Here is a 15,656-nt window from a genome sequence, read left to right on the forward strand (position 1 = left end):
AGCTCTAGTCATCAATAATTCTATATGCCTACTCTCCACCTTCATCTCTACTCTCCATAGTTCACACATTTCTTTTTTACCTTGCCTTTTAGGCAAAACAATAAGTCATCCACCGGAATACGACCGCATAACAAGCCTAGTCAGATATGATTTGCAAGAGACAGTCTATGTTACGCCTAAAACTGATCAAAGGCTCTACTATTTCATATGATCATCGTATAAAGACGGGGAGGAGATACGTATGTCGTCTTTAGTTTTTTCGTTATATGTTATCAATTGAATTGGAATTATTCGTTAATGCGCACTAAATACCGGGGTGCGGGCAGGGGCCATTGACAAATGTAAAACATGCACAATTAGCCATCGTTCATATCTATGTTGGATGTTGTCCATGTCAAGGGTTGAAGCCTTTCTCAATAGTTCATATGATTGGCAGCGGAGAAACATCTCACAAAACGTCGTAGCATCATTTCGATCTTATTTCAACCTGCTGTACTTGATGCAGCCTAAATCGCCAAGTCATAAATTCTAAATGTGCCTGGATCATAATTTCTATTTGATCATCTCTGTGCTCCAGAAAAAAAAATCGAGTGCTGGGATTTACCAACGGTTAAGTATTGTTTTTACCACAGATTGCTTATGTCTGATTTATCCGTCCTCTAGATCTGTTTTCATGTCTAATTAAAGTCAATGATCTGGTGGAAGAAACGTATGAAATTGAGAATCATAGACATTCTATTTATTTGGTCGGTGAGAGATCGGTTTTTACCGTCATCCTCTTCCCCCATTGAACGTCCATTCAAAAGCAACGTTGAGCTTGACGCTTGGAATCGGAATTGTTTTGACTGAGGAGGAAGGAGAAAAGCAAGATCTGGAACTGATCTTGGCCGCCGGCAAACTTGTCGTTGGGGATGAACTTTTTCAATTCACGACAGATGGGAGCGTGGAACACAACAGGGGGTGGGGGATGAGGAGAGCTGTGATTTCTCCCCCAACTTCCTTTTCATCATCCCGGAGAAAATTGATCACCTTATAAAAATTCAATTTTTCAATTTTCTCTCCTAATACAATCTACCACAAGACAAGCCATCAGCCAGCCTTCTTCAGAGCTGCGCCAAGGGACATCCAATTGTGAATGGATCCTGGGATCTGATTTCCTTGGCCATTCTTCTCGATTCCGTTTGATGTGGCAAACCTGCCACAAGTGCGACTCTGAACGTTATTCCCTTCTACTAATACAACCATGCTTCAAGCTGCTTGTGAGCTTAACCAGAAAATATGGACCTAGGTCTCATTTGACAGGAGTGTGGAACGAGGAACAAGTCATTTGCTCCTTGTGTGAGCCCATAATAATACCTCGACTATTTAGCACGGCCTCAGAGGAGCTTAACGCGGTTGGAAGTGGCTCATTTGGGATGCCTAAGAGGTCCCCAAAGGCTCATGAGGTGTAAAATCAGGTTCAATGTGGAACGAGCTCAACTCATTCGAACCTGGCTCCCAGTTCCAAAGTTCTGCTGCCTTCAACCTTGAAAAGGGAAAAAGAACACCGAAAGCAGAGCTGGAATTCCTAAACAGAGAGGGATGAGCTATTTATCGTGGGAAGGACCAAATTTTCTCTGTTGGATTGTGTGGCAACATTCGTGGATATTATCTGCATGAGTCAATCAGAAATTATCCAACCGATTGAGCACACACGCTCCCATCAGATCCCATCTAAGGAAGGAGTAGTCCGTCGATCACTAGGAGGTCGGTCATTGACTCCTATCTCTCATTCAACACATTGCTATCAATGGCCGGTTGATCCTGCAGCTTTCCTGTATTTTTCACAAGTCTATCCATACAGTGAGTACTCTAAAACATTGACATAAATTCAAGCTCGCTCTCCAGACGAGCTATGCCCAGTTGCAAACATTCATTCATTCATTTGTCATGAAAACAGAGAAGAAAGGAGATGTTGCGGCAACTGCAATCATAATACTCCTACGTGAAAAACAACAGTGTCGTGTATCTGACAGTTTTTCTGTGGCTGATTCTGGAGAAAAAAAAGCCGAAAACCGACACTTGGCGTCCAATTCATCATTGGTTCAATTAGCCGTAAAAAAGGATCAATATCTATCCCATCCTTACTAACCCTGGGAACATGAGAGATTATGAATTCCTAGGTCCATCCAGAGGTGGGATATTGTTATCATATTGAAACATAATTTGTACCTCAAATCATATTCCATGTTCTCTTTCGTTGTCATGATTGCCAAAGTTCAATGTTTAGAGGGATACAACCCAAAGGTTTGATTCTAAAATAACGATGTGGGTTTCTAAGCAACCGTTCTCTATTGTAACAAGACCCTCTCTCCGTTTTCTACTCTATCGCTGTATAATAGTGATTGGTTGTCAATCACAAAAGGCACAATAGCCAATATAGGCGTCCATCAACCCAAATGGGATCTCTGTGGAGTTCGGACCAATCCAATTTGAGTGAAGAGCAACTCGCGTTAATCCAGTCCAAATCCATAGACCAGATCATCCGCAAAGAAGCCTGGATCATCAAAAATATGGTGAAGCTCCTGCTCTTGGGGGCATCCAATTCGGGTAAAACCACTTTTTCAAGGCAATTGCAATTGATCCACGGATCTGGATACTCGGAGGATGAACGAAGAGGATTCAAGTCCAAGATATTCCAGCAAGTGATCCAAGATTTATCCGCGATTCTCCAAGACATGTCCGACAATCAAGTGGAGTTCCAAGATCCACTCAATACTGAAGTAGCCGACGTGTTCCTCAAGATTTCGAACCAAATCATGCAAGGCTCCATGAATACCCGATTGGGGTTGTTGATGATGGAACTCTGGTTAGATCCAGGTGTCAAGCTATCCTATCAACTGTCCTTAAATTCCAAAGCGGATGATTCCACGGCCTTTTTCCTTGATTCCTTGACCCGTTTGGCCGATCCCAATTACATCCCCAACGATGAGGATATCATCCGAGTCCGAGTTCCAACCAAGAGCGTTAGTGAGATCACCTTTCATGTCAAGGGAATCCAATTCATGGTGACTGAGATCGGTGGATTTGGCTGTGAACGGGGGAAATGGATCAGCTACTTTGATGACGTTAGTTCGGTTATCTTTTTAGCCGCCATAAGTGACTTTGGCCAGGTTCCAAGCGGAGGGATTGAGGAATCCTTGAACTTATTTGAATCAATTTGTAATGCTCCCACATTCAAAGATATCTCAATGATTTTGTTCTTGAATAAGATGGATTTGTTCCTGAAGAAGATCCAGGCCGGTGCTCGGGTCATGACGGCCTTTTCCAATTATGACGGCGTGGAAGGGGATGCCAAGGCCATGGCATTATTTGCCTTGAAGCAGTTTATGGACAGGAATCAAACCCCTGCCAAACTGATCTATGCCCATTTCTCGTGTGCAATTGAGACATCCTCCATGAGGTTCCTCTTTTCCGCCCTCACTGACATGATTATTCGGTCCCATCTCGCAACTTGTGGAATGTACTAGATGTCTTGAAAAATTCGTTCAACAAGAAAAGTGATGGTTCTTCTCGATGTTTGCCAAATATTGTAGTCGTAGATTTGCAATTAAAGTATGGAACACTCATTGTGGAATGGATAACGACGGAAGAATTTGGACTCGCGGAGACCGCTTGTTTTTTGGCATTATTGTGCACGTTTCATCTCTAAACTGAAATTGGGACGGAAAAATAGGTCTTTCCTTTGGTTCTATTCCCGCTCCTCGAAACCCGCCCCCATCGTTAGTGAAGTCGTTCTTTATTCATCGCGGCTTAGCCTCAGACATAACGATACCATTTCTATGCAAATACGGTGGGGAGGAAGAGAAGATTCGCAACCAAAACCGATCTTCAACCATAGATATCAAGTTGGATCCACCAATTACTGTATATGAAGTTGCTCGCAGGCTTCGACCAACCCTGGATTGTGCATCCTGACCTGTTTGGGTTCAATGGTTAATGCGGGGAGTGAACCGGGGTCAGTGAGAATGTTCGAGTTATTGAAATCTGTGAATGAGAACCAAGCCGACCAAAACCAGGCATTAGTGAGTTGGAACCATCCCATGGAAATCTCTGCCTTCATGAGTAAAGCGTCATGCTTGAACGGACCGGAAGCATCAGGAGTGAAGAGCAAAGCAGCTGCTAGAATGGACTTTAAAGCGACTTGGTACCAAAGTAACGACCAAAAGCCATTTCAGCGGCATCTTTTCTTAACGTTCTCTGCTCCCTGAAAACAGGTGTACTGTTAAAGATGAAAAGTTCAGAACTTCCCATTGATATAGCGCCTTGCAGGTTTGTCCATGAGTATGATCCAAACCCTTCTTCGTAAAAACGAAAAGGGTTCCTGTTTGGAATTGATGAGTTGAACGTCTCTGTGCTCTCTGAAACTGGAAGTGCGCGTTTGGCACGGAAATTTGGAACCACGCTGGGATTTGAATTGAAGGCCTGAAGAGCAAGGAAATGTGTTACAACATTTTGATGGGTCTGCTGAACATCCTTCGCGAAACCGCAAGCAAACAATGGACCCATTACCAGCCGGTTTATGGAATAACCAATAACCCTTTGCGTCTGGTTGTAAATCCACCTCCACTGCCGAAAACGGGTCAAATCAGACTTGCTGGTCAAAGAAATACATGTTGTTTAAAGATCTCAGGCCGAAAAAAAAGACAAATCACTTTACTTCCACAAAAATGTTGGAACCTCTTGGGCACAGTGTACCAAGTTTCTTTGTTGACTAAACGCACCCCTTAAGCCCTGCTTGAAAGTTGTCGATTGGTTTCCTCTCCTTTTCACCCAAATCTGGCTTTGCCTCTCTCTTTCTCTCTTTCTCACTTTGTTCCGTTTCAAAGATTAGCATCACTGCTCAAAACTCGACAACTCATTCTTATGGAACGTTTCTCCATTTTTCAATTAGCCAATAAGACAACTACTTGTCTGGGATCATCATTATGTTACTTCGCTGTCCAACTAGATCCCGGACGATTTCAATGAGTCTCTTGGGTATTTTCAGAGAATGCGTTTGCTCACTCTCTCTTTTTTCTTCAAGTGCTCGGAAGTTGAAAATTTGTCCGGATTCGGATCCCAGTCTTCTTTGCTGGTTGGCATTCACTGGAACGCCCTATCGCTGTGCCAAATTGTTTACTGTCTTAACTTTTAAAGACAGTTCCTCCTTCTAAATGGTCTCGAACCCCCTCTTGGTGGGTTCGGTCCATGGCTTCTTCATGGTTCTTCTTTCCAGAGCTCTCCAAATCTCGCTCTCCTAGAGATCTTTTTGCTCTCTTTGGGCATCGCATAAAGAGCAAAGAATGGGAACTGAGGAGAAAACTTTTGGAACGCAGAGCTGAAACCAAGTTGCAGAACATTGTTAGATTCAGATAAACACGCGTCATTTTGATATCATCTCGGGATATTCTTGGGCCTTTAGTGTCTGTTGGTTGTACTGTATTATACACAAGGAAGTGAGTGGTTAGAGCTAGTTCCAATGATCCTCGCAAAACCAACTCCTACATTTTTGATGAGGATTACCATTTCGAGATTGGAAGAAGACGTTGATTCAATTTGAATGCTCCTTGCCATTCAAGAATATCTTCTTTTTGTTATGGTTTTCTTCTGTCTGGCATTGAATTTAATTTTATGACAGGGATTATAAAAGAGGGAGAATTGAATGCGATCCAGATAAGAAAGAAAGAGCCCTTACCAAGGGACCAAGGGGAGAAATAAGAAGCAAACAGGGTGGGAACGTCTCTGTTTCTGAATGGAACCCTCGTCTCAAATCATATTGGCTTAAAACGGAGAGAATGAGAACACCAATTTGCAGCATTTCAGAAATAATATCTTGATGATCTTATCTCACTTGGAGCATGGAACATCCTTTGAGTCGGTTCTTATGTGCTCCATTCGAAATTTCCAAGCCCTGAAGATCAAGGGTTGGAGATTGAAAATGAAAAGCAATCCTTACCATGCGAGGGTGTTCTACAAAATGAAACATAATGAATTTGTCTGATCGAAAAACTTTGCGTAGGGTGTTCCAAAAATGAGAGTATGCGATATGGTGTGTGGGCCATGTATTAGGGGATAAATAGCCACTTTAAGGCATAAATCTTGCTTGAGCTTCTTTTTGTTCCAGTCATCCCCCGCCTTCGTGTGCTCCATATCCTTCCCAGGGTGCTTTATCCTGGTCTATGTCAACAATTGAATGGAGCACACTGTAAGGGGGAGTGGAACTTTCGGGTACTTGGCAAAATGTTCTCCGTGCAATTAAGGAAATGAATGGAGCATTAGCCAATTCCTAGTTCGGGAACATTGATCTTTTCGTTGACACATTTGATACCCTTTCCTTCTCGTCTAATCAAGGAGGTTGTATTTTCTTTACCTTTTTTAGGGTCTTCTGAAGAGTTCGGGTGAGGAGTTTCCTTCAAGACGGAATGGTTTCATTCATCTTGGAGCCACCCCTTGATGGATTCAAGAAGAGCAATAGACGGGACTCAAATGATTTGGAACAAACATATGACGTCCCATGGAGCCACTCAACCATACAAGGAACAGCTTCTACTCAAATTGTGTGAATAAGTTAGACACTTGAAAGATTGTTTTGCATGTATCATCAAATAACTTTCCACAATGTTTAGATCTTCTTTCAAAGCTTTTGACATCCCCAACAAAACCGAATCACTTCAACGCTTGTCTTACTACTTACTCGCTTAAGAAAGGTTCTTCATGTCAATTCATGTTTTCTAGTACGATTATCGTTGAGCCAAACAGCGATCTGTCTGGTGAGCGATGAATCATTTCCGCATATGCTCCGTGCCCTTTTATCTTACGCCAATGTTCCAAGACGCTTGGCAATGTTATAAAACCCTACCGAAGTAATACACAAGTGTTGGCACATTTTGGTCCCTAACTCAGTAGATCAAGGGACAACCAGTGTTCCCCCCCCCTTCCCACCACCACATTTCTCTACAATTGTACCAAGAGTATGACGAGTAATGAGTTAATCTTCAGTCTGGATCCCTCCCGCGGCGTCACATTCATAAGCAGTGGAACATGAAAATTCTCATTTGCAACCGCCACTATCCTCAATGGAACAGGGCTACAAAGCGGATCGACTGACACATTTACTTATTTATTTGGACAAGTTTAACATATAACGTGGCGTCTTTCGGTGTGGGTTTGATGTTACGAAAACCTTGATCCGATGAGGTTCCTGAACAGTTTTTGGATGATTATGGACCTTGAGATCATTGGGAAAATTAGGGAGTCATGTTTACGTATTGATATCATTATGCACTTTCGTAATGCTCCAGTGTGGAACATAACGGCTTAGGAGCGGAAAAATAAGGTACTGCTTTTGTTAAGATAATTTGTAGTTTTGTTTCAAAATAAAAACGAAAATGAAGAAACTAAAATATATTAAGGATACTGTAAAAAGGAAAAGTTGTTATTGGTCATGGTAGTTTTAATATTTTGGTGCTCTTATAGGGCGCAAAGGCTGCTTAAGCACACTTTGACTTTTTGCGAAGACATTCCTAGATGTATGAGCATGGCCAAAATACATGTATGAACTATGGAAACATTTAAGCGTGATTATCAATTGTAAATGCATTTGAACCAAATAAAGTGACCTAAACACTCATGTTTGTTCAGAAAACCCTAGGTTTTATGTTATCGTGACTGAAAACTTGAGAAAAAAATTGCATTGACACAATCAATATTACCAACAGTTTTGTCTAGATGAAATGAATTTCATTTTCGCCCCTTTGTAATGCATATATTGAGTTATCTTTTGCATACAAAGCTCTTGCTAAAAAGTTTGATTACCTAACTATGATTCACTGCTTACTTTGATATTGAAGTCCACTTTTTGACTAAAAAAACTAAGAACCGGCCTTTTTGTAAACTGTTGATACTTACATGCATTTTCATAACAAAGGGCACCATTCCAATAAATTATTCGACCTTCAAGGAGCATTGATCATCTGCAGAGAGGTCAGGTAATTGTAAATTGAGACGTCGGCCTTCAGACGCCATGAGGATGAATAAATGATTGTATATTATCTCCGAAATTTGATCCGAGTTCCACGAAGCGCCCTAATGAACCCACATGAAACAGAACACTATCCAAATACCCACACATAAGATCTTCACTTTATCGTGGAGAAACACAAATCTTAATTAGTGATTAGGAATTCAATCCTCGTTCCACAAACTTTAAGAGACACCCAAGCCAAAAGCATAACATTATCCGTCATACAAACCATTTTGGAAGCACTATCGGAAAAATGGAGAAAATATTTGCAAGCCCCCAGTTGAAAGTGAATTAGTGTCTTTGCTACCAGTTATAGTTTGTCACCGTTTGGCATTCAATCTTGGTATCGCTTTGAATTTTGATTTCTTCGTCTGTGACCATTTATGATCAACCAGAATGGATAAAACTTTTCTCAGGGCTCTTAAAAAGTGTTGGAACAAAAGAGGAGCAATTTAGCACAGTCCACCCTCTCAGTAGACTCAGCATTCGCCATCAAAAGGCTCCTAGGAGTCGCGCGAAAGAGACAATGTATTTTGAGCAGAATTATGAGATTCCAATTGAAATTGTTGGATTTATACCAAGCCTTCGAGGAGAGGCTCCTTGGTCTCTCTGAGCGAAATTGGAAAACTTTTTGCGGCTTAATCGTCATCACATTTTTTTTCGTAACATTATAAGTCAATGACAAAGAAGCATGCATCAAATGTGACTTAATGATATGTCAATCCTCGACCCCTTTCTTTTGATTTGATGTATTTCTTCGAAAGATAATTAGCAGATCAGTTCCATGCTCATATTAACGGTATAATATGGAATATGATCACGCAACCTTCAACAAAGCTTTTTTTCTTTGCGTTATATTTCTTGCGGGATTGGAGATTTTGTATACCACCTTTCAAGTGAATACCTATTGCTATGGTAAGAAAAATCACTCTTGTTTCGCCCTTTGTAATTTTCTGCTATTTGCCAATTTGATAGAACATTTCGTTTTTGAAAACACAAGCTTCAAAAGCTTAGTATTAATGCCAGTCTCTCTTCTTATGCTGGCGATACAAAGTTAGTTTCTGGTAGGAATGGGCAAGATTCCACTAACCTTGCAAAGGACCTAGAAATAATCTATTCTTGGGTTACTAAGACTAATATGGCCCTGAACGGAATGAAATTCCGCTCAATGACATTTGGGTCAATTCTTTTGAACACTCCACTCGTTGTTAAGGGAGGTAAAGCTATTGAGCTTGTCTCATTTATGAAAGATTTAGTTGTAGTCCTCCAAAAAAATGGAAAGTTCTATGAGCATATCCAGTTGAAGGTGGGTAAAGCTTTTCAAATGTGTGGTTGGATATCATCTTGAATATGCCTCACCCATTTGGGCTCCATTGAGTTCAGCAGGTTTGCAAAAGGTCGAGCAAGTCCAAAGATGTTTCACTATGAACATCATAGGATTGAGAGAGCTCTCATATTGGGAGAGGCTAAAAAAGTTGGGACTGTACAGTGTTCAGAGAAGGTACGAAAAGTATCTGATACTGAACGTCTTCAAGAGTATCCATGAGCTTTGTCCCAACCCAGGATTTAGGGTCAATTGTAGTGACCGTAGAGGCTTAACGTGCGTTTTGAGAGTACCTTCAAGTCCTAGAAAATCCATGCTAGTTAAAACAATGAAGTCCACTTCTCTTCTTTCTCGGGCTCCTTCATTGTTTAATTTGCTTCCCTCTAATATTCATAGGGAATACGTAGGCATTGTTGATCCGGTTGCATCTTTCAACTCGAATTATAACCTTTCATTTTAATAGTAATGAGAATTACACACCCTGTAGGGGTTAGAAAAGCTCGTGAAAAAAACAAGTGATAAAGCCCGTTGTAACGCCACACGGTGGTACCCATAAAACTGAAAGGTTTTGTGCAAATGCCAAGACTTCTTGTAACGATTTTAGTTATTCTTGAAACAAAAGGAACAACTTTTGTAAAACATCATCTCGTATTTTAGCTCAGATTAGTATATTAATTCACTTAACACCTACAAACAGATAATATTTTTGAAAACGTAATCAATGGATGTTGGGAGTAACCTTACTTGCGTTTCCAACTACAATTTTAGCAAAATCAATTGGGTAAACGATAAGATATCACGCTTTCAAAGATTGGTTTTACATTAAATTTGACTACAAATTACTCCGGTTATATCTCAAAGCAATTGCCAAGAAATAAAATGTTGTTTTTCTATACCTAAACTACGAATGAAATATTTCACTTTTTTGAAACAGGTAGAAAAAGCCGAAAATAGTTTGTAATGTAAGCTAAAACTTACTTCATGTCAATATTTTACAATTGAGACGCGATATTTGTCAATAGCAACTTTAATCAAGCTTGATCTTGAGTTTTGACAAAATTGTATTAACGTTGAATAAAAGCAGCGTTAGTACGTAGAAATTAATTATTGCGAAAAGTGGCAAATTTGAAAATTAAACTGTCAGATGTATCGTTCAAATACTTTAGGATCATAATAAAATAGTGTAGCTTTTGACACTTAACAAAAATGAAAGGTAATTTTACTCGTTTTGTAATTTTTAAGCGACTCGTTTTGCTACTTTTAACTTTTAAGGATTTTTTTTTTTGCAGACTTCCTTACCGCTACTTGAATTCTCTAGGGCTTGAAGGTGTTCTCAAACCGCATGTTAGGCCTCTACGGTCACTACAATTGACCCTAAATCCTGGGTTGGGAAAGCTCATGAATGCTTGAATCTGAAAGAAAATGCTCAAATGCTATCTACTGTATTTCTTGTCGTTTTGGTGAAAATAACATGCCTTGGAAATAACTGGAAACATTATTAGGCCACTTTTCGAGCTTTTAAGGTGTGAAAGGCAACTTTCAAGTTGCAATAACTAAGCATCTGTTCAATAGAGGTTTATGAAATTTTACGTCAAACCATAACCAAGAGCACATTTAATACTGATTGACTACGTTTTTATTATTGATGCATTTTAATGGACTTTAAGTCATTTACACACTTATCTGAGCTACTTTTAAGAATGTTTATTTCACAAAAGTTGTTCCTTTTGATTCTTTGAGAAAGAAAAACATATCTAAATATGTCTCACTTGATTGTTTAGGTCCATAAGAAGTCATGCAAATGAAATGGGTGTGGCTCCTTCCACAACCTCAAAGACAGTCCAGAAAATGAGAGGGAAGTCCTTGGTGAGGATGGAGAGGCCCATGATGACACCAACAATCAAAGAAGCCTGTCTCCAGCGTTGACTAGGACTTCTGAACAAAAGCTGTACATCGGATCAGATCGGATTCGGATCGGATTGACCAACAGTTATCGGATCCTTCTCCACAGGTTAAACCACTTGTGGAGAAGCATGGTTGTGGGAACAAGATGGTGCAAGGTGCCACAATGCAAATAAGAGCAAAATGTTCTGACGTTGCAAACCCCAAACTTTTTTGACAAACATTCTAGGCCATCTCAAACCCCAGGCTGATCAGTCTAGACTCGTAAAAAAAGTGTTGTTCGTATGTCGAGCAGAAATTCGAGATGTTTTTTGAAGCGGGTTGCTTCCAAATCGCTCGCTTCACCTCTGTTGCACATCCGAACTATCAAACTTCTGTAATTTCTACTAGACGTAAAAACTGTGGGCATGTGAAGGGCAAGGGCAAGTTATCGGGGTCCGTTTTAAGACAAATGACCAGCTTATGACCCCCACTAAGGATCCCTGAGCCAGCCTCAAGTCGAGCTTCATCACGAGCATATGCTCTACATAAGTTCCACTCTGGACTGGATGATCACTGTTGATGGGGGCAACATCGAGTAGCATGCATTGCTCTCGGTCCTAGTTATTATTGACTGAATTCAATTCCATGCCCTTGTAAAACCACACTTTTCGCATTATACACATTCAAATCAAAATCAACAAGTGTTGCGTTTTTAAGCGCACAGGCCTACATGTAGTTTCTGATAAACGCGGATTCAGTGGCTTCGTCTTTCAGGTCATTCCAATTGGGCTCACATTTTGATAATCTTAAACGAGATATGTGTTCTTCTATCTACTTGAAATTCTGACCGATGTTATCTAGTCAATTATTTGATATCTTGAAGTTGTTATCCAAGTGCACTTCACTATAAATCCTGCATAACTGACGACTGAACGGAATGTGTCATATAAAAGAAGACAGTCAATCAGTCTATTTTGTCCTTCTGGAAATATCAATCAATCTTCGAGTTTTGGTGGACAAAGTAAGTATTTCTAACCACAAAAGTATTGAGTAGAGGCCAAACACCATTCCCTCACATATGTATTTTCCCTTTTTTTACCATTTTCAAATTTTAACATAAACAACGGAATATATTTTAAGTTTTAACAGTTTGCTCTCTTATAAAAGGAAGGTCTTACACTCTGAGCTTGGTGTTTTGACCAACTTTATTATCCAAAAATATGCATCCAGCGTTGTTTTAATGAGGCCTTGGCGTTCATAGATGCAGAGATAATGAAAAAACTTCTGCACTACTCGTAGGTCTTTTGATCTATTTGAAGAGTTTTTCCACCAGATTCGTCTGAGCCAACGTGTTGGAACACTGACACGAGAAAATATTTTGTTGGACCTGGAAGCCACTAACGACTACGGAACGATAATTCTTCCTTTCGTGAGGTTTAGAGGTTTTTAACCGATGCCGGGCAATGATTTCACAACAAATCACACGATGTTTAATTAAAGATTTGGCATAATAATGAATTTGCTCCTTCCGCTGTAAGGCACCCCTAAAAGTAGGACTGGTCAGGTACGGTTTGCAAAAAGCGATCAAGGTCTCGTTTAAAACAAAGCAAGTGTTCATTTAGGACATAGAATCGTCAGAGAGGAAACGGCAAAAGGTTGTTCTGTACAGAGCAGGGACTCTGCTCAAAAAGAAATAAGTCTTAATGCTCTTTAAGCGCTATTACCAGCAAAAAAGGACTTACTCTTATGACAAGCCTAGCTTTTAGGGTGACAAAGAACTTTACAACGCTAAACTATTATTAATAATAATAATCTTTATTGCGACTCTTGGTCATGTCATGGCGTAAAAGTAACTATAAAATAAAATCTGATGTATATACATTATACAAAATGGTAAAACAAGAAGAATGTCAAAAACAAAAAGGTAGAGGCCAATAAAATAGTTGACTAGAAAGTGATATCACAATGAGTATGACTAGAATTGGTTCAATGCACATGAAAAAAGGTAAGAGGTGAGTTGCAGATAGTACAAAGACAGGTAGGTAGAGGTAAGTGATGAAAATCTTGTTTATTGCAGTAGAGTGGATGGGCCAGATTGAACAGATCCTTTGTCAACTCCCGTCGCTGATGGCATGCTGGGAGACGGACAAAGGTACGTGACCGCCATACTCCGAAGGGATGTCGGGCCAAGGACAATAAGGTGTTAGCAAGTCTTGACCGGGAAGGACAACTCGTGTCCGGACATCACCTCGGAAAGGTCAGGTTCCCAACACTGTTGGACACTAACCTTGCCAGCCCGATGGTGAGGGCTCTCGATTTCACATAGAAAATGTGTCCATGCATTGTTGGCATATTGGGGCACGCAGAGGTATCGTTGAGGAACTTGGTGTAGGTGGCATCGGCGGATTTGAGGGATTGGGCGGAGTTGGGAAGCCAAAGGTGTAGGCCGTAGAGAAAAATTGGGGTGACGTAAATCCGGAAGAGTTTGAAGGACTATTGGGAGGGGAAGATTCTTCATGGGAAGTCTATTGCATATGTATCCGATCCTGGCCCTGGCCTTAGTTATTGTGGCTTTGAGGTGATTGTGAATGAGAGTTGGGTGGAGAAGGTGAAACCGACGTAGTTAAAACTATTGACGATTTCAATCGGACTATTGTTAATATGGAAGGAGGTGGGAGGCAGACGACTTTTATGGAAAACCATGGCCTTTGTCTTGATGGTGTTGACTTGAAGGCCGTTCTCTTGGCAATAACCGTGGAGTGCATTGATGGCATTTTGCAATTCCACGGCTGAATTAGCCAAAGGAATCAGGTCGTCTGCATATTGAATATATTGAATATATATTGAAGGCCACGTCCCTCTCGGGTTCCGTGAAGGGCTGCAAAAGGGGATGGTGTTCTTCCTGGGCAGCCCTGGACCTCCTCCACTAGTGTTTCCGATGTTTGATGCAAATAGTCCTTGACAGTGGAGGAGGAATTTGCTCACGGGAATTTCCGAGTTGGTGGCGGGCTTTTTGGCACATTTGTACAAGCCGCCATCCTGGACGAGGCCGATGAAGAGAGCAGGTTCTCCACTTCCAACCTTTGGTGGGCTGACTCGGCGCTCCTCAGAGACTTGTGATATGCATTCTTGATATTGCATATTGCTCCCAAGTCTCCGGTGTTTGGCTCGTTTGGCACTACGCAGTTTTTGGAGCATTTGACCCCTCAGCTCTCGATGGTAGGAGCTGAACCACGGGGTCTTGAGTCCTCCTCTCCTCCTCTGCACGGAGGAGGACTCTTTAAATGCTTGCGAAATGCCTTGGGCCACTGCAGCTGGATTGCTCACAGCTCCGGTGTTGATGGATAGCTGCAGGGCCTCAAGTTGAGCCGCGCACTTCTGCACATTGACCAGCACCTCCCATTTCGAGTCACGCCCAAATGATGGAAATTTCTGGGCATCTTGAAGGTGACTGAAATCGGGAGGTGATCAGACACGGCCAGCGGATGGACGAAACTGGCCGGAGATGGAATATTTTCTGATATGAAAATGTGGTCAAGTACAGAGGCGCCCCGGGAGTAGGTGTGTGTTGGGACTCCCGGGTCGGAGCGCAGAGTAATTCTCCATTGGCTCAGGATCTGGGCGAGCTCGAGAAATTCACTCGAGTCAGACGGATGTTGAAGTCACCACCAATGATGACTTTCTCCGGATCCTTCACCTTCTGAAAGATGGATGTGAGGTCCGAGACGAGATCATCATAGTCTGTGGTTGGCTGATAGTAAACACCAATGATGTAAAGCCTTGGGCATCCACGGCTATGTGATGAGGAGAGGATGAGAGAAGGATGGGCTAAAGGCGTTTGGTAATATAGAGCTCCAACCCACCGCTGGGCCGACCACGCCCAGCGGGCTTCCTGACATGAACTACGAAGCTCTGTTTGCCAGGAAAGCAACTCTCATGTTTATCCTCGGTGACCCACGTCTCAGATAAGAAGGTGAAGGCGTGTCTCGGATCTTGTTGAGACACGTCCCGCACCAGCCACTCGCAGCATGTTCGCCCGTCCATGACAGTTGAGAAAGCAGGCCGACACCGGTTGATTCCCTCCTCTCCGCTTGCTGATCCGCTGTTGCCGGCGATGCTGGTTCCTCGCGATACCGAGTTGTTCAATCCGACCTAGAAAAGAGAGATCACTATGGCCATTGAGGGGGGGAAAGGAAGGAAGGGATGATTGGGAAAGAGAAGAGGGTTGGAGGGCTAGAAGTTCACGTCTTGAAAAAGACGTGAGCCGGGGAATATGAGCCCCGCTCACTGGTATCACAAGTTAGTACTATTCTATCGACTTAAAAACCAAGAACAAGATTCTTGTCCGAGGAGTAACAACCGCAAGTCCGCCATTCGAGGCGTCAGCTGACTCCTGTTTAGATC

The 15,656-nt window shown here is 41.7% G+C and overlaps 1 protein-coding gene and 1 long non-coding RNA gene across 3 annotated transcripts in view; both read left to right on the forward strand.

Annotated features, from left to right (window-relative positions):
- The first annotated feature begins 2,438 nt into the window (after positions 1-2,438).
- LOC131891185 (G protein alpha i subunit-like) lies at positions 2,439-3,509 on the forward strand. The gene has a single exon (XM_059240709.1). It carries the CDS (start codon positions 2,439-2,441, stop codon positions 3,507-3,509), a length of 1,071 nt encoding a protein of 356 aa, XP_059096692.1.
- A 6,902-nt stretch (positions 3,510-10,411) lies between these two features.
- Positions 10,412-15,656, forward strand: part of LOC131890967 (uncharacterized) — a 12,416-nt gene continuing 7,171 nt past the window's right edge. For both annotated transcript variants that reach the window (XR_009374362.1, XR_009374363.1), the window contains exon 1: positions 10,412-12,273. This is a non-coding gene — a long non-coding RNA (uncharacterized LOC131890967). The remainder of the gene's footprint in view (positions 12,274-15,656) is intronic.

The sequence above is a fragment of the Tigriopus californicus genome, chromosome 11, assembly GCF_007210705.1.
Source record: "Tigriopus californicus strain San Diego chromosome 11, Tcal_SD_v2.1, whole genome shotgun sequence".
Taxonomy (NCBI): Eukaryota; Metazoa; Arthropoda; class Copepoda; order Harpacticoida; family Harpacticidae; genus Tigriopus; species Tigriopus californicus.

Excerpts from the sequence above, each read along its gene's own strand:
- LOC131891185 (XM_059240709.1), top strand. The coding sequence starts at position 2,439 with ATGGGATCTCTGTGGAGTTCGGACCAATCCAATTTGAGTGAAGAGCAA.